Raw genomic sequence first — 25,050 nt, 5'->3', positions numbered from 1 at the left:
TAGACAACTTAAACATTTTCCCGTATATTAAACTTGCTTTGCATAGTTTTTATTCTTCACAAAAGCCCTGAAACATAAGGAATAATTATTTTATACATGAGAAAAATGAAGCTTTAAAAACTAAATTGTCCAAGATTAATGCCAGACATCATGTAACAATTCATTTTGATACTACTTTAAAAAACAGTGAACAATAAACTGATAGATCTTATTCCTGGTCAAATGATAAAATATTAATACAGGCTGGTGATAGAACTCTTGCTGCAAAGGCCTACGTTTGACCTCCAGCACTGGAAGAAGAAAAAGAAAGAAATAGGGAGAGACAGAGGGAGAAAACAGTTAAAATAATACAACCAACAGCAATTTCAGAGCTTTGCAGAAGAGCATTGTTCTTAAATTACCCAGAGTAATTAAGTTTGATTAAAAACATTACAAAACAGGGCTGGGAAGGTGGCTCAGTGGTAGAGTGCTTGCCCCGCATGCATGAGGCCCTGGGTTCAATTCCTCAGCACCACATAAGCAGAAAAAAAAGCCAGAAGTGATGCTGTGGCTCAAGTGGTGAGCACTAGCCTTGAGCTGAAGAGCTGAGGGACAGCACCCAGGCCCAGAGTTCAGGCCCCACGACCGGAACCCTCCCCCCCCCAAAAAAAAATTACAAAACAATCTATTACTTAACATTCCAAATAAATGGCCATTCACAACAAATGTATTAAAGTTACAGAAATAATAGAATTTCATGATATGAAGTCTAATCTGAACACAAATATAATACATTGGAGTATTTTACTCAAATATTTCTCCCTTGTCCCAGGTCCTCATACAGTTTTGATCCCCAAGTACGAGCTTGCATCTGCCTCCACTGGGCAACCTCCCCCAATGACTTCTTCCCTATCTACTTTGTCTCTACTCTGTGGCCACTAACAATGCTCTTTGATATCCTACTCATATTGTCACACAGTTGATGACTTCATGAAACACCAAATAAATATATGAAATACAACGATGAAACCTTATATCACAAATAAAAAACAGTAACTACAAGGTTAGTAACTACATGAAACATCAGAAAAAAATGGAGGATTTAACTAGACAAAAGGGAGAGAGGGGGGGAAAAACAGGTTATACATGTCTTCAGAAAGGTAGCATTCATAAGAGAATAGAGGACTGTGAATGTGGCTCAGTGTAAGTGCTTGTCTAGCATGCATGAAGCCCTGGGTTCGATTCCTCAGTACCACATACACAGAAAATGTCGGAAGTGGCTCTGTGGCTCAAGTAGTAGAGTGCTAGCTTTGAGCAAAAGCAGCTCAGGGACAGTTCCTAGGCCCTGAGTTCAAGCCCCAGCCCTAGGTCTGGAGAGAATGGAGACAGAAAGAGAGAGACAGACAGAGAGACAGAGACAGAAAGCTAGAGACAGAGAGAGGGAATACAGAATTCTTTGACATACTAAACTAGCTACATACTTAAAATGTTTTGTTTTGCAGATGGTAAAGAGGTAGCTCAGTGACAGATCACTTGCCTAATCATGTGCTTGGCCCTGGGTTTCATCTCAATACTATGCAAAGTTATGTGGGCCAGGGCAGAAAAAAATGTCAGCAAAATAAAAAATTGACCAGTATTTTTTCTACTACAAATAAGGTGACCAAAGAAAATCAGCTCTGTACCATTATCCTCTGCTCTCTTGTCCATCTTATCCATCTTTGTTTAGCCAGTAGCTATTGAAGATCTTAAAAATGAAGTACAACATGGAAGTCCACAACAATGGAGCATGTACTTCAATGAGCAGATGTGTGCAGATCTATCGTATAGCCAACATGGAACTCAAGATGCAGGCTGTTCCACAAGGCCTCTGCATATCACCTCTCCCAACTTTTAAATCAATATTTTCTGAACTTTGGTTGTGTGTTATTCTTTATAATGTCTGTACTAGCCAATAGATAAACTATTATTGAGTTAACTTTGTGTGTATGTACCAGTACTGGACCTTGAGTTCAGAAGCTTTGGTGTTTTCCCTTAGCTTTTTCACTGGAGGCTGGCACCCTACCACTTGAGCCACAGCTCTACTTCCAGTTTTTTGCTGTTCAACTGGATGGAGATAAGAATCTCACACTTTCCTGTGTGAGTTGTATTTCTTCAGATCCTAGCATAGCTAGAAAGACAGAGCTACCAGCACCCAGCTTCAACGTACTTAACAAATCTTCATCCTGAGAAATAACAGTGCAATGACAGGTTTATTGTTGTGCCCTGGCTTTTGACTTAACAGAGTAAAATGAACATGACTACTAAGTCTAAAAGTCTTTTCAGGTAGCACTGTGGCACAAGAGTCATCGCCAGCCTCATTCTTCATGGACAAGTCACTGTCTCTCTGCCCTTAGTTTACTGATTTACCCATCTCTTCGAACACTCTTTATAGTCTGTTTTTCCCAGTTCCAACTTTATACAAGGCTCAGTTTCACTGGTTAAATCCAAGCCCTTCTACTCTGCACAATTTTACCCCTATAATGGCCTAGGTAAGTTTTCACTTTGTCTAGAAGCCCCTCCTCAAATCCTTTTATCCTTACTTCAGGTCTGCAGCTGAAACTCTCTGCTTCTGTCTTCTGTTATCCTCTCAGAGGCAGGAGCTTAATTCACACAGGTGAAAGGAAGTGCGATCTGTCTCGTGAGCACTACAAGTGAGTTAAGACCAGCTTGGAGTCTGGTAACTATTAGGCAAACTTTACTATATATAAAATGTTCAACCTTACTCATGTAACTGTAACCCCTCTGTACAGCATCTTTACAATAAAATTTAAAACATAAAAATAAATGTTCAGAATTTAGATTTTGTAACACATATACTGACACTGCCATAGAAACTTTTCCTACTCTAGCTTCAAGATAACCTCTAAAAATGGGCTTCTACTCCAAGGTGGTTTTTTTTTTTTTTTCACTTCAATTACTTCTGAACTTAAATATTAATGATTGTTTTCTGGTTTTATATCCATAATTAGGGGAAATTTTGCTTATGTACTTGTATTTCTCGCAGTACCCAAAAGAGCACTAAAGATGAACAGGATCCTCAGCCGATAAATACTCCATGACATCAGTACCTCTGGACTCAACACTGCCTCTATGATGTGGGCAAAAGCCACTAAGCCCCAAGTCTCAGGTGCCTCCTTTAACTGTTCTAAAAGTTACTGCTTTAAATAAAGTTTGTTTCCAAGATTACATGTTTTTATGACTACCTTCTCTTGTATATTCTAATTCAGCTCTGCTCTGCTTTTCTTTAGAACAATGGTTACTTAAAAAACAAAACAAAAAAAAATATGGAAAGCTGGTAGTTGTGGTGCATTCTTAAAATCCCAGCAATCAGGAGGCACTGGCAGGACTAAAGTCCAGTGTGAGGCTATGTAGTGTGACCATATCTCAAAACACAAAACCACACAAAGAATGTGGAGAATTTCAAGTACATCCACATCGGTATCTTTAGGTAGCCATTTAAAGGGTGTGGCCAATTCTGAAATCATGCCAACTGGACTGAAACTACACGGACTTCCCATCCACTTACTACTGTTACTATAGCTGTCAGAACTGCACCAAACCAGGAAGCTGAACCCTGATTCACATGAGCTACTTGTATGATGTTCCTTTGGAACTGAACCCATGGATTTCAGAATGTTATGAAAGCCACACTTATCTAGGTCACTCCCAATATCTTCACTTGTGAAATCCATTTCTAGAGTACTTCTCAAGTATAACAATTATTAGCTGAGTAACACTCAGAATAAAAGGTTGTACTATAAGTTTCCAACAAGTAGACAGTGACACCCTAGAGTAAACATTTAAGACTTTCCTCTGGACATTTTCTTAAGCAGTTCTGGGACTTGAATTCAGGGCCTTCACACTCCCTCAGCTTGCTTGCTCACAGCCAGCTCCCTACCATCTGAGCCACACTTCCAAACCAGCTATAGGCTGGTCCACTGGAGATGAGTTTCAGGACCATTCTGCCCAGATTGGCTTTGAACCTTGATCCTTTGGTTTCAGCCTCCTGAGTAGCTAGAGTTAAAGGTATGAGCCACAGGTACCCAGACACAACATTTCTTAAAAATGAAGATAATGGCCAGGTGTCAGTGGCTGAGGATCATGGTTCAAAGCCCCAGGCAGGAAAGTCCCCATGAGACTCTTATCTCCAATAAACCACACAAAAACCAGAAGTAGTGCTATGGCTCAAGAGAGCGCTTGCCTTGAGCTGAAGAGCTGAAGGACAACTCCAAGGTCCAGAGTTCAAGCCATGACCAACAGAAAAAAAAAAAAGATAATGGCATATTATGGCACATTTCCAGTGTACATATTTACATCAATTCCTGAAGTCACATCTATGCAAACATCCAATTATATTTTCCCCTGTAAATCTCAACATATGTAACTTTAGTCTAAAAATCTAATGGCTTCTGTTTATCTCTTGGCATCCTTCTCACTTTTCATGTTAGTCATATATTTGAGAATTAAAATAAGTGGGTTCTTAAAGAAAAAAACAAATCAATATTGTAGTCAATCATATTCAAAATCAAAATGGAGACAAAATGTTGAAAACACATCAATCTTTTAGCTGGTGGTAACCTTCATGATCCTGATTCCTGAACTTCATGGTTTTGTTGTTTGGGGTGTATTTCATCCTATTCTTTGCCCTATTGCTGAAGCTACTGCCTTCAATATAACTATTAAGTCTTGCTGGGCACCAATGGCTCACACCTATATGGTGCGAGCCATTTCAGTCTCCTATTTGGGAGACTGAAGTGAGGATTGCAGTTTGAGGAAAGACTGGGGAAGAAAAGTTTGAGACCCCTTCTCAACCACTAGTTAGGGGCAGTGGTATGAGCCTGTTGTCCTAGCCATATGGGAGACCAGTTTCAGGCTGGCTGGGGCATAAAAAATTCCTCCAGACTGTTTCAACAGAAAGTTGGGCATGGTGGCATAAGCCTGTCATCCCAACTACAGCAAGAAGTGAAAGATAAAAGAGCTGTAATCTATGTGCATGTCTGAGCAGAAAGTGAGATCCTATTTCAAATGTAACTAGCACTAATAAAAGGGTGGAGGCATGGTCCGTGATAGAGCACCTGCCTGGCAAGCACAATGCTGAGTTCAAAACCCAAGTTGCCATAAAGTTTGTATTTTTGGGGGTTGGGGGGGTGGGGAGGTTGGTCTTGAGGGCCTGGGCGCTGTCTCTCAGTACGTCAGCTCAAGGCTAGCACCCTACCACCTGAGCCACAGTGCCACTTCCGGTTTTTTCTGCTTATGCAATGCTCGAGTAATCGAACCCAGGGCCTGGTGCATACGAGGCAAGCACTCTACCACTGAGCCAACTTCCCAGCCCCTTTTACTTCCATTTTAAAAACCATCATACTTCAGTTTTTATTTCATTTTGCTTTGCCCTTAGGGACTCTTTGCTAGGTTAAGACAGGAAAAGTTAACTGAAGTATTGATCAAGACACACACACACTCTCCCTCTCTCTCTCTCTCTCTCTCTCTCTCTCTCTCTCTCTCTCTCCCTCTCTCTCTCCCTCTCTCTCTCTCCCTCTCTCTCTCTCTCTCTCCTAAACAAGGCAAAGAAATGTCATGTCTTAATACAGTAGGCATGATGCTTAGAACTGGTCATAGATTCCCATGTGGATGACAGCAAGGCATTTCTAAAACTGGCAATTAGTTAGGTCTGTTATCAGCTCAAGCTAGGGGAGGGAATGCAAAGACCTCATAAGCATGTTTTATTCATCTTAAAAGAAAACAAATGCTTAGCTAATTGTGGTGATCCATGCCTGTAAGCTTGGTACTCAGAAGTTATGGATTTGGAAGAACAGCCAAGATCAAAAGCTAGCAAGATGCCATCTCAACCATTAAGCTGGGCCTGGTGGTGTGGCCTGTCATCCCAATCATGGAAGAGTGTCAATCTGAGGCTGGCCCTATGCAAAAGCACAAGACCCTACCTAAATAAAGCACAAGACCTTTATCAAAACAAAGGCTGGAGGTGTGGATCAAATGGTAGAATATCTGCCCAGATAGAAAGAACCCCTGGGTTCAAACTCAACATTGCCTGCCATCCCCTCCCCTATCCCTGCAAAAAACATTCCTCAAACTTAGCTTAGTATCTAATACTGGAACTTATCATTTATTAAGAAATAAGGTAACATCACATCTTTTTCTCAGTCTCTTCCTGTTACCGCAAACTCTCAGATACTGTTGCCATTTTTCAACTAAATATAGGAAAATATTATCTTTTAGGGGAAATCAGTTTGGTGTAAATGGATGTTATCTAACAATGTCAGAGTGCACATTCTTTAGTAGCTCTGTTACTAAAAACTTTCAGTAGCCTTCTGGATTAATAAATCGAAAAGACACAATGCTTTACCATGCTATCTGCAAGGAAGCTATCTGCCTAACTGGCTACTGACTTGGGTTTTAAAATATCAATAATGCTGCATTTTAATGAGAGTATACATATTTGGAGATTATCTAGCACACTAACTCAAACCAAGTAGCTGCCACATTTTCCATGTCCTTTCTGAATGCCAACAATTGTTCTAAGCATTCCCTTTAATCCTCACAGGTAGACTAGTACTAGCCATCTATTATAGATGGTGGAAAAGTGTGATTACCCACTAAGAACTTTCATCCAAAGTTAAGAGAGGAAAGGGGGACCTCAACCCTAGAGATTGGCTTCAGTCCTCATGCTTTACCATTAAGCTATCCTTTCTCATGTCCTGAAATTATATTAGGAACAGATATTCTGAAGTACGTTGTCCAACTGAAAGCTATTCTAACAACTATTGGGTCACATCATGTCCTAAACCTCAAAGCTCTAGTGAGGCCACAAACTGTCATTGTACCACCAAGTCTGTTATTAAGGCATTTCTGGATTTCCTGGTAGTGGGGATAGTTCTCAATTTCTCTTAAATAGTATGTGGGCCTTGAGAAGAACTGTTTAATCAGAGTACAGTAGCAACTGCAGAGCAGAGAGAAGGGCAATGAAGGCAAGATAAATGGTGGGAAAGGTGCTCAATATTCCAGGAAAGTTTAACCTGCAAACAAGTCTATTTCCCTTGGCTCTCTGTGTGTCTGTGTGTTCGCACGCGCATGCAAGCCAGAATCTGATAGACAGTGTAGAACATTATTTCTGCTTTCTCTAGTGTTTTACCTTTCCCATTAGTAAGCACTCTATTGACATAAATTCCCAGTCTGCCAATTTCAAAACTTGTGTCATACATGACTAGTTCTGATATTTGACTTTTAAACTCGTTTTTTGCTTGTCTTATCATTACTACTGAATCCCAAATATGACATATCAGACACTAAACCATAAAGTAAACATATTACTGTATGACGAGGGTATGTTAATCTTGTCAGGAATGAAGTTTGATTTAGGTGTAGATGCTAGACCGTGAACCCATTGTGAACATAGCAAGATTGAGTGCACTGGATGCAGGTTTAACCATGCTGGTTTCCCTATTCAACCTCAGCAAAATAAATTAACTTGCCAGTTTACCCAGAGGGAGGGGCCTGGGTGGCAAAGGAAATGCAAACAAAACACTTTAGACAACAGTTGAGAAAATTGGCAGGGGTCAGAAAACATTTATGTGAAGCCGGGTGTTAGTGGCGCACACCTATAGTCCTAGCTACTCAGGAGGCTGAGATCTGAGGGTCATGGTTCAAAGACAGCCTGGGCAGAAAAGTCTGTGAGACTATTCTCTACCATTACCCACCAGAAAACAGAGAGTGGTGTTGTGGTTCAAAGTGGTAACGCTAGCCTTGAGCAAAAGAGCTCAAGAACAGCATCCAGGCTCTGAATTCAAGCCCCATGACTGACAATAAAAAAATAAAAAAAAATATATGTATATGTCTGTGAACATCTGTCCATGGATGCTAGTTAGTTTACTGATGAGGCAGAACTAGGACCAGTGGACACATAAACAGTAACAAGCAAGACCATGCTGCCAGTTTAAATGACTAATGAAGTAGTGCTTAACTCTGTACTACCTACATACTAACAGCTAACATGCTAACAGCTACATATAACTGGTGTTACCTCTAAAGCAGTCTAACAAGGGAGCTAAGGCAAAAGGGCCACCTGTCATATATGATCCCAGCAGCTAGATGGGGACAGAATACTAAATTCTAGCACACAATAAGGAAGTTGTACTGTTTGTTCATTCCAAATATTTTGAGACAGAGTCTCCCTGTGTGGTCCATGATCTTACTTCTTTCTATCTGCTGAGTGGTAGAATTACATAAATATACTACCACACTATTTTCTGATTTCTTTATTCTTTCCTCTTCTTCTTTATTCTTTCCTCTTCTGAGTTTTCTGTTCACAAATTAGCAAACATGTCAAAAGTAAGCTATGATGATACTATACTAAGCATTTTGGTTTTGTACAGCAGGGTCTATAGAGTAATGTAGATGCTGGTAATTGTGACAAAATTTCTAGCCACAAAAGTATCACTGGCTGGAAAGAAAAGAGAATTTGTATGCATCTATGTTGGAACTCAATTAGCACAACTCTTTCTTACAGTTTAAGCTATTCTCATTTCATCTCTATTATGGCTGTAATACTGTTACTTGTACAATTTCCCTGAATACTTGCCTAGAGTTCTCAAATTATGCCTTTGCTGAACTGAAAAGATGATATATTTTCATTATTTGATATTAAAGATATTGTTTTATGTATACTAACTGGGGACAAGGGAAATGTCCATGTGTTCAGGTGTGGAAAGCTAAGGGACACCACCAAGGCCCTGACTTCTCATTTCTGGCATACACACAAAAACTGATCAAATTGTAGGTGGTACTTGTGTCATCAATGGAGTCTAAAACTGAGTACATACTTTTCAATTTAAAAAAAAACAACTTTACTACTACCTTATTGCCACATAAACATTTTCTAGGCCTCACTGCTGCAAATCACTCTACATGCTAATCCACTTAACAACCACAAACAGGTTTCCAAACAAACACCGCCAATGTTGCGATTCCTCTGCTATAACCACCTGCTTAGTGAAATTCAAGTGCCACAATGTAGCCCAACTCACTTTCTAATACCACTTCATTCCTACAAACTCTCAGCTGCTAGAGTAACACAGACTGTAGCAGTTAACTGTCAAGCCTTTCCTTTGCCTCTGCAGGTAGAGTAACTGCATTATCTACATAACATGCTTATCTATATAACTGCTTATCTACATAAATTCTTTTACCACCATAATGCCTCTCTTGACAGGAGAGGCATTCCATGAATAAGTGAGCAAGCAAAGGGAAATGCAATGTGCACTCTATTCTCACATACTGCAACTATGTGAAAGGATTCAGATCTCATTTCTGGCTCCAGGTTTTCCACTATGTGGCAAGTTACCTTTCCCACATCCAACAGGTAACTGCTGAGTGCTGCCCACTAGCTATTCATGCTAAGGAGTTGGAAATTGTCAATGCTTCTTCTTATTGAAGGGACAAAAGAACAGCATAATTTACAACTTAGAAACTCCCATTTTCTCCCCATGTTCAAAATGATCAGCCAATCTTCTAGATACTGTGCCTTGAACACAGACCATCTAAATCTTTTTAAGGACAGTAAGCCTCTCTTACCTAGGGTTATAGTTTCAACATGGTCCAAAAATATTCTAATTGTGCAAATGGCAATGACGATATTTTGAAGGGCTGGAGGTGTGGAACAAGTGGTCCAGGACTTGCCTAGCATACACAAAGCCCTGGGTTCAATCCCCAGAACCACAAAAATAAAAATAAAAATAATTGAAAGCCAGGTGTTGGTAGCTCATGCCTGTAATCCTAGCTAGTCACGAGGCTGAGAGCTGAGGATTGCAGTTCAAAGTCAGCCTGGGCAGGAAAGTCCGAGAGACTCTTATCTCCAATAAACCACCATAAAACCAGAAATGGCACTGTGGCTCAAGTGGTAGAGCACTCACCTTGAGCTGAAGAGCTCAGGGACAGCACCCAGGCCCGGAGTTCAGGCCCCATAACCAAAATACAATAACTGAGAAATCACTCATATAGCATTTCAATATAGTTTATTTTTGTTAATCTCTGTCAGAGCCTAACTTGTAAGTTAAACTTTACCATAGGCATATATAGGGAAAAACAGATTTTATACAGGTTGGCACTATGATCCATTCTTTCAGACACCTGCTGTGTCTTAGAAGCATCCACCACAGATAATGGGATGCTACTGAAATATAAGACGTAAAAATAAGTTAAGTAGGGTGAGGAAGTGGCCCACTGATGCAGCACTTGCCTAGCATGTACAAAAGCCTGGGTTTGATTCCCAGAAGAAAAGCTAGCCAATTACTCTAGATATACTTTTATCCAAAAATCAAGTATCTGAAGCATTCTTATTCCTTTAAAGTACTGACTCTTACTGATTTTTATTACAAAGGCTCATACTGTGTTTAACAGAAACAGTTGAAAGCCTATTAGGAAAAATACTCTAGACACTGAGGATATGACAATAAACATGAAAAAAATCCAAGTTTTCCTCATGTTCTAGAGTGCACATTCGAGTGATAAATCCACAAGACTAAGTACAGAGTGGTAAACGTTCAAGTAGGGGAAATATTTAGTAAAGAAAAACAAGACAACAGTTTGCTGTGGAAGTGGAAGGTATAGTGGGTAGAACCAAAGGAATGGGACAGAAGACTGAATACTGAGAACATGTTAGCAATGGGCAAAGCAAAAGCCCTGATATGGAAATGTACTTCATGGGCTTGAAGTACCAAGTGGAAGGCACACACTGGCTTATTACTCAAGATTTCACAGGCCACTGTACAAATTTATTTATTGCCGGTCCAGAGGCTTGAACTCAGGGTCAGCTGTCCCTAAGCCTCCTTGTGCTCAAGGTTAGTGCTCTACCATCTTAGCTACATACCACTTCCAGCTTTTTCTGAGTAATTTACTGGAGATAAGAGTCTCACGGACTTTCCAGGCTGGCTTCAAACTGTGATCGTCAGATGATCTCAGCCTCCTAAATGGGTAGATTACATGTGAGCCACCAGTGCTCAGCTCACTGTATGAATGTAAAAAAAAAGATACAAAAGACTAAGGAGAAGCAGTGGAATGCTTTTTTTTTTTTTTTTTGTCGGTCGTGGGGCTTGAACTCTGGGCCTGGGCGCTGTCCCTCAGCTCTTCAGCTCAAGGCGAGCGCTCTACCACTTGAGCTACAGCGCCACTTCCGGTTTTCTGGTGGTTTATTGGAGATAGGAGTCTCACGGTCTCTCCTGCCCGGGCTGGCTTTGAACCACGATCCTCAGATCTCAGCCTCCTGAGTAGCTAGGATTACAGGCGTGAGCCACCAGCGCCCAGCTGCAGTGGAATGCTTTAAACAGGGGTGTGACAGGACCTGGCTCCTCCTTACAAGTAATAGTCATGCAGGAGATAGATACTAGAAGGACCAGGCAATACCAGGCAGGCATGGTGGTACATGCCTTTAATCCTAGTTCAGGAAGTAGAGTTAAGTGGATCAGAAGTTCAAGGCCAGCCTGGGCTATATAGTGAGACTGTAACAAAATAAAAAATTAAATACAGATAAAATGGTAAAAATAGAGGGCGAGAACTAATCAAAATCCATATACATCATAATTATGACTAGTTGAAATTATAAACATGCAAGTTAGCAATAAAATCATCATATACTGGGTGTCTGCTCATACCTGTAATCCTAGCTACTCAGAGAGCTGAGATCAGAGGATTATGGTTCAAAGCCAGCCTGGGCAGGAAAGTATGTTGAGACTTTCCAATTAACTACCAAAAACCTGGATTTGGCACTATGGCTCAAAGTGGTAGAGCACTAGCCCTAAGCACAAAAGCTCAGGAACAGTACCCAGGCCTCGAGTCCAAGAACCAGGAGGGGGAAAATGAAAATCTATGTAATGAAAGATAAAAACCAAACAAAAAAAGAGAGATAAAACAAATGAGCTTCTAATATATGTTTATACCAGTCTCTGGCATAAAATCTCACAAGACTTATCTCCACAATGGCAATGCCTGTCACCTCCGTGACAGTAGGGAAGCACAGAGATTAGCCTGGATACAATGTAAGACCATACCCCAAAAAGCAACCAAAGTGGTAGAATGCCTGCCTAGCAAGTGTGAGGCCTACAATTCAAATCTCACTACTGCTCATATATATATATATATATATATATAAATACACACACAATAAATGTTCAGATACATGAGAACTGTGAACTATGTGATTATCACTGCTGATATGAAAAACGTAAGTCTTTACTCCCCAGTTCAGTGTCAACTTTAAAGTGAAGCTACCTACTTAGTTGAAAGAATGTCTAAATATCCCAAGTAATTTCCCAATCATCTCACAAAAGAATCAATTAGGTCAAAATGGAAATATATAAAAAGTTCTGCTGAATAATTCCATTGTTTATGAAGTTGTATATCTCTTGTAAAAAAAAAAAAGTTGTCTATAAGCTGGGCATAGCTCAAGCCTATAATCCTAGCTACTTAGGAGGTGGAGAACAGGGAGAATTGTGGTTAGAAGCCAGCCTGGACATACAAGTTAGATTCCATCTGAACCAATAGCTAGGCACAGTGGTGCATGCCTATTATCCCATGTAGGCTGCCTTCCTGTAGAGGGGAAGCTCTATGGGCAGGCATGGTGGCACATGCCTGTCATTACTATCAACAGTGCACAAGTAGGAAGATCACAACCCAGGCCTGCCTGGCCTTAAAGTGAGACCCTACCTCAAAAATAATACAGAAAGGGTCTAGAGGAATGGCTCAAGTGGCAAAGCATCTACCTTGCAAGTTACTGAGGCCCTGAGTTCAATATTCGGTACTACTACAAAGAAAGAAGCCAAATGTAATTGAGATAATTGGTGGTTTCTCTTATAATGGTAACATGCAGTTATGCTGAACAAAATTTCGTAGGAGATTTAAAGACAATGGTTCTATCTGAAGTAGGAGGGATTAAAAAGGGTCAGAAAATGAGGGTTTAGCTTTACTGTAATCATACATTTCTCTAAGTAAAAACAAAAAGCATATGTACACAAACTATGGAGGCAAAAGTCTCTGTATTCTAAACAATTACTAACTCTTTGGGACTTTGAGCAAGCTACTTTTGTCTCTTTCTGCCTCAGTTCCATGTGAGAATCATACATTCTGCTGTATAAATTTAATGAACTGATTGTGACATGCCTAGAATATTCTTGGCCTCATCACCTGTAACAACTGACCAAAACCTGGCTTGAATGGACTGGGAGAAGAAAGGGTTACTGAGGATAAGGATATGGGGAAAAATATGCTGCTCTATTTTTGACACATACATTTCAAATATAAATTCTAATTTTGAAAACTAGTGATAAATGGCCAACAGTGTGAGAAAGCAATATAAGTAGAAAAATAAAGTTTCAGTCTTCTCTTCAGTTTTCAAAAACATGAGACAATACAGGCTTTAGAGTTTGATATTTATTTTTATCAGGAAGAATATGCTAATGGTGATGACATCATTAGAAGATACTCCCATGTCCAATATCTGCAACACAAGCTCAATAGAAGTTAAAGAAATTATACCAAAAAGACTGAAGACAAAATTGTACAATATTACTTACCCTTATCTCTGCAGACAATAAAAGAAGGGACACTATATTTAAAACTGAAGTTTAACCACAAGATCAAGACATGGTAAGTGAACTATTAAAATTCATCTAAGAAATTGAATCTTTATCAAAGTGGGCAATCTTTTTAAGGGCAGAGCACAGTGGCAATAACTGAGTTTATGTGAGCAGAGAAGCAGAAAACTGAAAAAGGATTATGCTAAAATAAGCTGTAAATCTGGGGTGGGGTAATCAAGTAGCTCTCTTGACAGTTGCAATGGCAAGCCGGTCCAAGCACCATCTGGGGCATAAATTAGAGACTGCTGAACGAAGAACTAAGTAATAATGAATGAAAGCAACTTAATATTGGGAGGGATGGGTGAGAATGTTGAAAAGGGTGACACTGATCAAGATGCATTGTACTTATAAATGTCATGGTTAAATGGCAAATCCTTGCAACTTAAAAGTACTACTATTATACACCTGCAAATTTATAGTGGACTGTCTAAAAACAAATTATAAACTTACATACTATTAGACTAAGATATTGGTAAGGCAGGAAAAAATTTAAACAAAAACTAGTGAACTGAATGACTCTTTAAAGAAAACCAAATCTAATGCATTTATTCCCGCTCACAGAAAATATAAGACTCTTTAAAATTACCTTCTAAACTCCCAGACTTCTGATCAACAGTACCCAATTGTTACTTAAATGTTGAAAGTATGTGTGAGCCCAGCAAGTGTAGGTGGGAAAATGTTAAGTGTCAGAACTGAGGGTGAACAAGGCAGTCATCTGAAGATTTAATGATACAACTAAAAGACTACATTCACTTAGAACAGGGACTAAATAAGTCTAACCATAATTTAATGCAGTTACCTCCAGGCTTCATTCCCATTATTATTTTTCTATTCTGTGCTTGAAAATCAGAGTTTAAGTACATAGAATTCTACTTTTGCCTGGGACTTCACATTAATAATTTTCAAATTTAACCAATTCTGCTAATTCCAAATTTCTATGCTTAAAGCAGGTTGACTTAGTTCAAGTACAGAGAAGGCCACTAATGTAAAGGGAAGCTTACCTGAGCCACTGCCTAAAAAACTCCACAATCCAAGAAATTCAAGATGTGCAGGCACATTAAGGTATATTAAAATTCCTACCAAAAAGTAAGTTAAATAAAGAAGCACTAAAGAAGCAAAAGATTACGCACTTCCAATTTATGCTCTTTCTCTGCAAGGGCTTCCTTTTGACAACGAAGAAAATCTGCTAACATTCGAGTGAGCTGCTTTCTATCATCTATTTCTGCCGCCAATCTGCCATTATAATCTGCCAGCAACATACAAGCATCCTCTACCATTTTAGAAAGCCTTTCTCCAGATTCTTTATCTAGGAAAAGCATAGGATAATAAAATTATTACAAAATAAAAACAATGATATATGCTGTTCCCACATTCTGCCCCCTCCCAAAAAAACATTCTGGAATACATTTTATCTTCTTACCTGTTATTTTATCAAGGAGAGATACTTCTTGAACTTCCACAGGCAAAGAAGCTATCCGCTGATGGACTGCTGCATCACCAGAAGCTGCATTTTCTAGATCTTGCAGGGCTCTAACGAGATCTAGAGTCTAAAAAGTTATACAACTTCAAGACCAAAGTAAACAGTGTTAACAAATACAAAACACTTAACATTTACTTCATATTCCTAATCCTATGATGCACGTACTAACTCCAAGTTTTCATTTTATAGAGTGCTTTGAAGACAATCATTTCTTTTATAAATTAGAAAAACAAGCTACATTATATACAAAGCACTGAAACTATAATCAAACAGATAATCTCTACCAACTGGTAGAGACAGTATAAAAAAAAAGGTTGGATTCTTTAAATAAGGTGACTGACTTATGAGGCAGAGACATCAGTGGAAAAGGGAAGTGACAGCTATTACCCAGAGCTTGTCAATAAATAATATACTTATTAAATTATTATTGCATGTATCATCATTAATGAAGATTTACTTACACATTATATTGAACATTGAGGAAAGGAAAATATAAATCAACTATTACAAGAAAAAGTCTCAGATTCTATTTCTAAATGCTATAATTTAAAAAATAGGAGAAATGTAATCTGGGGATGGATATATGTTCAGATATGATTATCCTATCATTAAAAAAATTGTGTATCTGATGGCTAATGTTTATGTATTGCTTAGCCAATATATAAATTATCTTATTAAAATATTTATTTTCACTATTTTTATAATATCATAATTAGAAAAGAACAATTACAGTATTTTAATTGCACTGCTCTCTTACTTATTTTATGTTCTTTACTTTTTTATTTTTGGCAGTGTTGAAGTGCTAGACAAACACTCCACCACTGAGCCACATTTTCAACCTTAACTCAACTGTTTCTATACTAGCTATAATTAAAAGAACAATTCCTCACTAGCAATTTTACAACACATAATATGTTATTCTAAAGAAAATTAAATTTTCTTTTTACTAGTCTCCATCCTTATCCATTTCATCTTTCTTTTTTAGTTTCTAAGTGACATTAAGAAAAAAATACATTTATATGTTTTTTGGGGAGTGTGTGCTAGTACTAGGGGCTTGAACTCAGGGTCTCACATTCTTGTTTTGCTTTTTAGGTTCACTGCTGGCATTCTACCACTTAAGCCATATCTCCAGTTGCTAGCTAATTAGAGATAAGAGCCTTCTGAATTTGCTGCCAAGATTGGCTTCGAATTTGACCCTCAAATCTCATCCTTTAGGGAGTATAAGCCAAAGGCACCCAGCTTAGGAAAAACAAACAAGCATACACACACGCATACAAACACACATACACACTTTAAATTATTGGATATTATGATTCTGTGTACACAGAATTAGCTGGGTGTGGTAACATGTACCTATAAGTCCCAGCTACTGAGAAGGCTGAGGCAGGACTGCTTGAGACCAAGAGTTAAAGCCAGCTAAAACAAAAAAGCATACACTTTCTGGGTGTTTGTAATTCTAGCTGCTCAGGAGGCTGAGATCTGAGGGTCACAGTTCAAAGCCACCCTGGGCAGGAAAGTGTAAGACTCTTAACTATAATTAACCAGCAAAAAGTCAGAAGTAGAGCTGTGGCTCAAGTGGTAGAATGCTAGCTTTAAACAAAAACAGCTAAAGGACAGTGCCCAGGCCCTAGAGTTCAAGTTCCAGTTCACATACTTGTAATCCTAGTGCTATATAGTAAGACTGTCATACTCCAAAAAAGGAAAATAAAAAAAAAAAAAAAGAACTATCTGGTATATGTAACAAATGATTAAATTTGTTAAGAATTAATCTAGTAAGAAATCTACATGTTATTAGAAGTGTATGAAAAACAAAAAATTGTAAAATATTTAAATCTTCTATAAAGACATCTATTTCTCTTCTATAATGAAATTGCACTTAAAAGAGCAGTAAGGTCTCTCAACTAATATAAAATGTTTCAATGAGCATTAGAAAGTTCTAAAATTTTCTAGAGTTCTAGAAAGAAATTTACTTCATGGTATTAACAGTGCCTACCTCCAAATCTTATCTCATTACACATTTACATTCCTACATGAGTTAAATATAAATTCCCAATGCCTGATGAAAGATTAGGGAAAAAACCCACAGTTATCTAAAACACTAGACTAGGACTTGCAACTAGAGGAGAGTGAATTAAATTGTAAACTGCACAGAGAGATTTTAGCCACTCCAAAATGTCATAAAATAGTGACTACAAAGCCGAACCAGTTAGAACTGGGCAGCACAACCAATTCTAAAACCAAAAGCAATAGCATTTATATAAGTACTGGAGAAAGTCACATAATCACTGAAAAACATTCAAAAAGTCCAAAGGTGGTTATTCTTTCATCAGAGGAAGTGTAAGACAGTCAGATCCTACACCTAAAACTCAGGCAAAATATTGTTCATGGAATCATAATAGAGCTTTTAGCACAAAATGATTTTGTCATGAAATACGGAGAAACATGCATCTTAGTGTTTGATTTCTCCAACCAAACAATGTACAACTTGTGTTTTTCTTGTTGTTCACAGTGCTGCGGATTGCACCCAAGGCCTTGTGCATGCTGTCAATTACCCTGAAGTATACTGATTTCTGAAAACTTACAACTGCTTCTGGACCAGACCGCAGCAGAAAGGCTCCGACCCATACAGTGAGTTATGTTTCTGTACCGTTTCTAGCCCTTAAAGATATTTACCTGATTAAGAGAACGGCTTTGTCTTCATTTTCTCCTTTTAAATTTTATCTGTCTCTCCTATACATTTCAAACATAGAAGAAGGAAGCTTAAAGTCTTAATGCCCACTTATTAAGAGTTCCAAGTGTTTTTCTAGAATTCACTGAATGGTTTAGTATGAGAAAACTTAGAATATTAATTATTCTAATTTATCATATTTTTCTATAGAACGCATGGGTTACATAGTCATAGAACTTCATGAATATAATTTGTCATTCAAACACTCATTTTTACACATTTGAAAGCAAAAGTATTTATAGGACTGGTGTTCATCCCTAAGAACGGAATTTTACCGCACCTCGATCATATAACAACATATCCTTATCACATGTTTTATTTTAAAAATAAACTATTCAAGTGATAGACATTTTATCTCACCTAGTCATACTCAGGAATCAGAAATCTTCGTTCAATGCAAAATATACAGCACATAACATATTACTTCAAGCATAAGCAATTGGTTAGCCAGAGAATTAAGTATACTAATGGAGCTTCTTTCTCGTACCTACTAATAAAACTTGATGATCACAAAAATAAAATATTATCTCTTAACAGAGACAAGCTTACCTGGGGTGGTTCACTTGGAGATTCCAGAGAACAGTTTTCATTGTCATCCACTTTTATTTGCTCATAAGTTCGCTTCCTAGTCTTTTTATCACCATCTGCATTGAAAGAGCTTTTAAGTTTTAATAAAAGAATATACTTTAAATAAAAGACCACCTTATGAGATCAAGATTATATACTTACAAAGAGCTTGCTTAAGTTGGTCTAATACATCATTTTCATAAACAGATCTTTCTTCCCAAATAGATAATACTCTTCCAAGATGTTTCTTACAACTTTCATCAGTTTCACTAAATAAAATAAACAAAAATGCTAATGGTAAAAATACATAATGCTACTGAAAAGGTAATGGGTAAATACAATCAGTATTTATTCTCTAGGAAAAAAACTATCCAGATGTTCACTATGTTTCTTTATCCTTGAGGATAATGCTATTAAGGCAGACTCATTTCCTTAAAGAATTTAAGACATAATATTAAACAAAAAATTACCCCCAAAAATACAAATTTTAAGAAACACTACTAAGCACTGATAAAGAAGATGCTCTAATCTAATAATGGGGCTGAACATGAGGCTAAGGGAAACTTCTAATGGGCAACTTTTTAAGTATCCAACAAGTATTTATTGATCCCAGTCATACTTTGACATAGAGATCAAATGGAGTTTTAGAGCTGTTATTATTTGTCTAGTGCTACAAAACAGAACAAGGTGCTACAGACAACAGAAGTCTAGCCCAGTTTAAGAAAGGTCAGAAAGAACATTTGAAGAAGTAATATCTAATCTGAGATCTAAGATTGTATAAACAGGAAAATATACTGAAAACAAATTACTTCCAACCATTTCCTACCTGGTTCATCACTGCCACTGTAGATGGAGCTATTAGTACCTCTGCCTAAATTTTTGTGAATCCTCACTGATCTCTCAGCCTTTACTCTTTTCACTCTACTCATCTAATGCTAAATCAGATCATATTGTTCTCAATCGTCCAAGAGCTACCAACCACAACAAAAATGAAAGCTATCTTTATATTCTCTAATATTTCTTCCATAAAAATCTCCTTGTAGGGGATAGGAATATGGCTTAGTGGTAGAGTGCTTGCCTAGCATATATGAAGCCCTGGGTTTGATTCCCCAGTACTACATAAACAGAAAAGGCTGGAGGTGGCACTGTGGCTCAACTGGTAGACTGCCAGCTTTGAGCAAAAGAAGATCAGAGACAGTGCCCAGGTCCTGAGTTCAAGCCCAGGACTGGGGGAAAAAAAAAAAAACAAACAAAAACCTTCTTGTTTTCAAAGTGTAAGGGGAGGCCCAAAGATACAAAAGGTGAACAAAGGCAGCAATGGTACTCATTGGCCACTCAGTTGAAAATGAACTATGCGATTTGTGAGTGGCAAATGGGAGGGAAAAACTGGGAGAGAGCTAGTGAAGGAGTGACACTGTCCAAAAGGAAATGTACCTATGTAACTATAACACTTCTGTACATCACCACTATCATAACCATCAAAAATTTTTAAAATCTTGTTGATCTTCAAACATGCCAACCACACAAGTTATCTATTTATGCTGAGTATTCTGTCTATATACCTTTCTTCCTATTCAAAAGACTCCTTTCATTCTTGTTTAATCTCTGTACAAATGCTAGGTCCCTCAGTTTTCTTTATCTTATCATATATCTGAGCATTGTCATACCCTCTAATTCCTTCTGTTTCATGTTTCCATAGAACATGTGTCATCTGACATAAAATATGCACTTATTTGTCCAGCTGTTATTATCTTTTATATCTTCTGAAATGTAAGTTCTACTAAACCAGAACTTGGTCTTCTTCATTACTATATACTAACTTTAGCAAAAGGAGACTTACACCCTTGTATCAATCCACATAAATCAACACCACTCACCATTCTACACTATTCTATTCATTTGATTAGCTATTACAATATATGCCGGCATATACTGGTTGGAAATAAATATTTTAGGAAGCATAAAGTATTGATTCCACTTTCAGAATTACTTGCAGCAAAACTTTTCAAACAAGTTTATGCTTACCATAAGTAAATATTCTTTATTTCCAAAACATAAATGTCATAAAATGTTAGGACATATACCTAAACATTAAAAAAAAGAACTTTAAAAATCATCATATAAGTGATATGAGGGGAAATAGTGCTTTTATAAGACTAGTAGTTTTATGCTCACTAAATTTTACTTCAATAGTCTCACTGACTTCACTAAACTTCACTCTAATATAGGAGTTACTTCTGATCTCTTAAAGGAAAGCTATAATTCAAGACTTCCAAATGCCCACCTTCCCAGTTCAGATTTCCTTGGTAAGATTTACCCAAAAATTCAAATTAGAGATAAATTTTTTTTCAAACACAACCTTCAAAGAAATGCTTTCTAGTTTTTTACTGTAATGGTAAATTTAGCAAAAGACATACTATACACTTAAAATAGATTCCGGAATCCCCATACAATGATCATACCTGGAAACATGCTTAAAAGCCTCCACTATAACTGGTGCAAAGTCCTTTGTAAACTCTGGCCCCTTCCTTTTGCTGTTCTGAATGACATCATTGGCTAGGTAGAGAAAAGTAAGCTTCCTGTTGGGTTTCGCTGAAAAATAATTAAGAACAAATCTTTAATCCACTTAAAATATCTTTATCTTAGACAAACTTTTTTTTAATATCTGGATTAAGCAGCTTGAGAACTAAATAAACTTAACCAACCCTTTGTATCATGTTCACCCCCAGCATTCTTCTACTATCAAACGCATCAAATCCCTGCTACTCCAGGATGACTACTCTAGCACTTCTGGAGATCCACCATGGGAGGAAAAAGAACCTAAAAGGAATAGGTAAGTACATGCCCTCCATTTTTAGGAATTTTAAAAATGTTTTTCATAAACATTATTTCACTCATCTCCTCTAAGAGAAAGGGGTTATATAATAGTTCCTCTCATGTATTCATGAGTTCAACTCTGGCTTTAAAATAAACAAAAACTAGCCAGCTCCTGATGGTTTATTTCTGTAATCTTAGCTATTCAGGAGGCTGATACCTAAGAATTGTGGACCAAAGTCAACCTGGGCAGGAAAGTCTGTGAGACTCTTTATCTCCAGTTAAGCACCCAAAAAACCAGAAGTGGATCAAGTTGATAGAGGACTAGCCCTGGGTAAACAAACAGCTCAAGGACAGTGCCCAGGCCCTGAATTCAAGACCCACAATCAAACCCCCCCTCCAAAAAAACCCCACTTTTTCTTCCATATTCCAGAACATCTTTCTCCAGATGTCTTGATTTCTTCATTCTGTATTAAGTTGTTCTGAAGCAATCACCCCCAACTGTGTATCTACTGCCGATTTTTTTCCCCAACTAAACCATGATGCTTTAGTACAGGAAACACTAGTAGTAGACTGAGTTCAGTCTCTTAACACTTAAAGATAACTTAGTACCAAAGAATTTATTCAAACAATATAAGGCAACAAACTAAAATTTAAAAACACATTTTTCATAGAAATAAAATGTTCTGAGGCAAATGAGGAAAGGTCTGAGTGTGTTTGTAATTCTGAGAATGTGTCCTCTGAAACTGTTCCCAAACCTGTTAGATTTTTCCTGGGCTGGGGTGTGGATCAAATTTTAGAGCACCTGCTTTGTAAATGTAAGGATGAGTGCAAACTCCAGTACCACAAAAAGGAAGGGAAGAAAGAAGAAGAGAGAGAGGGAGGGAGGGAAGGAGGGAGGGAGGGAGGGAGGGAGGGAGGGAGTGAAGGAGGGAGAGGGAATGGAGGGAGAGGGAATGGAGGGAGAGGGAATGGAGGGAGGGAGGGAGAGAGGAAAAAGAAAGGGAGGGAGGGACTGAGGGAGGGAGAGAAAAGTCAGTTCCCCAGATGTTCATTAACATTATATTCTTTGATTTTTTTCCAGTCTCCTGAAAAAGGTAAATAAATACTATTTTCCTTTTGCCCTATAGTACAGTGGAGAACACATGTTCATTATAGTTGGAGAGGTAATTAGAAGGCAGAAACGGCTTTAATTAGTTACTCTGTCACACAAAGTAGATAGCCAGTAGGAGATTTTTGAATGTGTTTTATCTGTCTCAGACAAACAAACGGATGAGTTTAGTCAGATACAGCTGACTGTGTCTCAATATCTGATATCGGCAAGAAATGGATATCTGAGATTTTTGGCAGCTTATCACTTAGAAGTTACACTTCAAATTAACCACTAGGGACTGATTCTGTCACATCTTGTCTACAATCTTTTTTTTTTTGGGGGGGGGGAAGGGGAAGTCCTGGGGCTTGAACTCAGGGCCTGGACACTGTCCCTAAGTTTCTTTTGCTCAAGGCTAGTGCTTTACCACAGCACCACTTCCAGCCTTTTGTGTTTATGTGGTACTGGGGAATTGAACCCAGGGTTCCATGCATGCTAGGCAAGCACTCTACCGCTGGACCACATTCCCAGCCCTTGTCTATAATCTTTCAAATGTTTTTTATTCACTAGATAACTTTTTAAAACCTTAATATGAATCAAACTTTCTATCAGACATGTCTCCTCCCTTTATACTACTCTTAACCAACCAACATTATTCCTACAACTTCCCCAACTCCTATTATCCTTCAGACCTCAGTTTTCCCTGAGCATACAGTCCACACAGTTAAGCAGTCTTGATACACTCCAGACTGCCTTTGGCACACCTATCATAACTGTAATTGTTTTTCTGTAATGTTGCTCTTCTCAATTAAACTAAGTTACATTGAAAGCAACTACTGTTAGTCTTATATACCAATCTAAGGAATCAAGCCCAACAGGTGGCTTACATTTTGCTCAGTATTAAATGAATAAATTTTGCCCTAGACTTGTGGTTTAAATTACTTGTTCCATTACAAGTTTCTAATTACTAACACTATGCTTGGAAGCACAGCTGAGAAGGGAACACTTGGAAAATTACACCACAATAAGAAACCCCAACTACTTCCAATTTAGGTCATGGAGACAAACTTTCTTATAACCCTACATACTCTTCTATACTCCATCTTCTATTCTATAATTTTTACTTTTATCTTCTTTTCTGATATAGGGTCTTCTGTGTGGGCCCTGTCTGGCCTCAACCTCTTGAACCCTCCCCCCACCCCACCCCACCCCCCCCCCCCCCCCGCCAACTCAGACAAGTACTAGCACATACTAGTCCTACAACCTATTTTCTACCTGCTAGTTTTAATGAAAGAATTGACATCAAAGGTGACAATATTAGGGGTAAGAGTAGTGCCTTTAAATACCTTCAGACATAATGATTAAGAATAAATTGCAGCTGGGGGCCAATGGCTCATGCCTATAATCCTAGCTACTCAGAAGGCTGAGATCTGAGGATCACCATTCAAAGCCAGTCAAGGGAGAAAAGTCCTCATAAGACCCTTACCTTCAAAAACACTACTCAAGCCAGAAATGACACTGTGGCTCATGGTAGAATGTTAGCCTTGAGCACAAAGAAACTCAGGGACAGCACCCAGACCCTGAGATCAAGCCCCAGGACTGGCAAAGAGAAAGAGAGAGACAGAGACAGACACACAGAGAGAGAATTACAGTGAAGTAAATCTCCCCCTAAATAACAAATATAACTCAATAGCGCAACCTTTTTTTTTTTTGGGGGGGGGGGTCTGTTGTGGGTCTGGGCGCTGCCCCTCAGCTCTTCAGCTTAAGACAAGCATTCTACCACTTGAGCCACAACACAACTTCCAATGCAACCTCTTAAAAAATAAAACTTGGCAAGATCAAAAACATAAATGCAGCCAGGTACCAGTGGCACACGCCTGTAATCCTAGCTACTCAGGAGGCTGAGATCTGAGGATTGCAGTTTGAAGCCAGACCAAGCAGGAAAGTCCATGAGACTCTTATCTCCAATTAATCAACGAAAAGAAAAGAGAGAAAGAAAGACAAAGAGAGATAGAGAAAGAAAAAGAGAGAAGAGAGAAAGAGAGAGAGAAAGAAAGAAAAAGAGGAGGAAGGGAGGGAGGGAGGAAGGGAGGGAGAAAGGAAAGGAAAGGAAAGGAAAGGAAAGGAAAGGAAAGGAAAGGAAAGGAAAGGAAAGGAAAGGAAAGGAAAGGAAAGGAAAAAGGAAAGGAAAAAGGAAAGGAAAAAGGAAAGGAAAAAGGAAAGGAAAAAGGAAAGGAAAGGAAAGGAAAGGAAAGGAAAGGAAAGGAAAGGAAAGGAAAGGAAAGGAAAGGAAAGGAAAGGAAAGGAAAGGAAAGGAAAGGAAAGGAAAGGAAAGAGGAAAGGAAAGGAAAGAGGAAAGGAAAGGAAAGGAAAGAGGAAAGGAAAGGAAAGAGGAAAGGAAAGGAAAGAGGAAAGGAAAGGAAAGGAAAGGAAAGGAAAGGAAAGGAAAGGAAAGGAAAGGAAAGGAAAGGAAAGGAAAGGAAAGGAAAGGAAAGGAAAGGAAAGGAAAGGAAAGGAAAGGAAAGGAAAGGAAAGGAAAGGAAAGGAAAGGAAAGGAAAGGAAAGGAAAGGAAAGGAAAGGAAAGGAAAGGAAAGGAAAGGAAAGGAAAGGAAAGGAAAGGGAGCGCAAGTAGAGCTATGGCTGAAGTGGTAAGAGTGCTAGCCTTGGAAAATACTTGAAAAAACTCAAGAACAGTGCCCAAGCCCTGAGTTC

At 38.4% G+C, this 25,050-nt stretch overlaps 1 protein-coding gene across 2 annotated transcripts in view; it reads right to left on the bottom strand.

Annotated features, from left to right (window-relative positions):
- Rprd1a (regulation of nuclear pre-mRNA domain containing 1A) overlaps positions 1 to 25,050 on the bottom strand; it is a 56,342-nt gene that overhangs the window by 6,946 nt on the left and 24,346 nt on the right. The window contains exons 2-7 of one of the 2 annotated variants that reach the window (XM_070029321.1): positions 20,896 to 21,025; positions 18,596 to 18,702; positions 18,416 to 18,510; positions 15,079 to 15,205; positions 14,789 to 14,964; positions 13,424 to 13,519 (exon numbers count right to left, since the gene is read on the bottom strand). In XM_070029321.1, the coding sequence (XP_069885422.1) occupies positions 13,439 to 13,519; positions 14,789 to 14,964; positions 15,079 to 15,205; positions 18,416 to 18,510; positions 18,596 to 18,702; positions 20,896 to 21,025 (716 nt within the window). In that variant the 3' untranslated portion in view covers positions 13,424 to 13,438. Of the gene's footprint in view, positions 1 to 13,423; positions 13,520 to 14,788; positions 14,965 to 15,078; positions 15,206 to 18,415; positions 18,511 to 18,595; positions 18,703 to 20,895; positions 21,026 to 25,050 lie in introns of those variants that run through there. The other variant, XM_070029320.1, reaches the window with a different exon arrangement.

Source organism: Dipodomys merriami, unplaced genomic scaffold (genome assembly GCF_024711535.1).
Source record: "Dipodomys merriami isolate MVZ:Mamm:240054 unplaced genomic scaffold, mDipMer1.0.p SCAF_2, whole genome shotgun sequence".
NCBI classification, from domain to species: Eukaryota; Metazoa; Chordata; class Mammalia; order Rodentia; family Heteromyidae; genus Dipodomys; species Dipodomys merriami.
The sequence above is the reverse complement of the archived record's forward strand: the minus strand, read 5'-3'. Positions and strand labels throughout refer to the sequence as shown.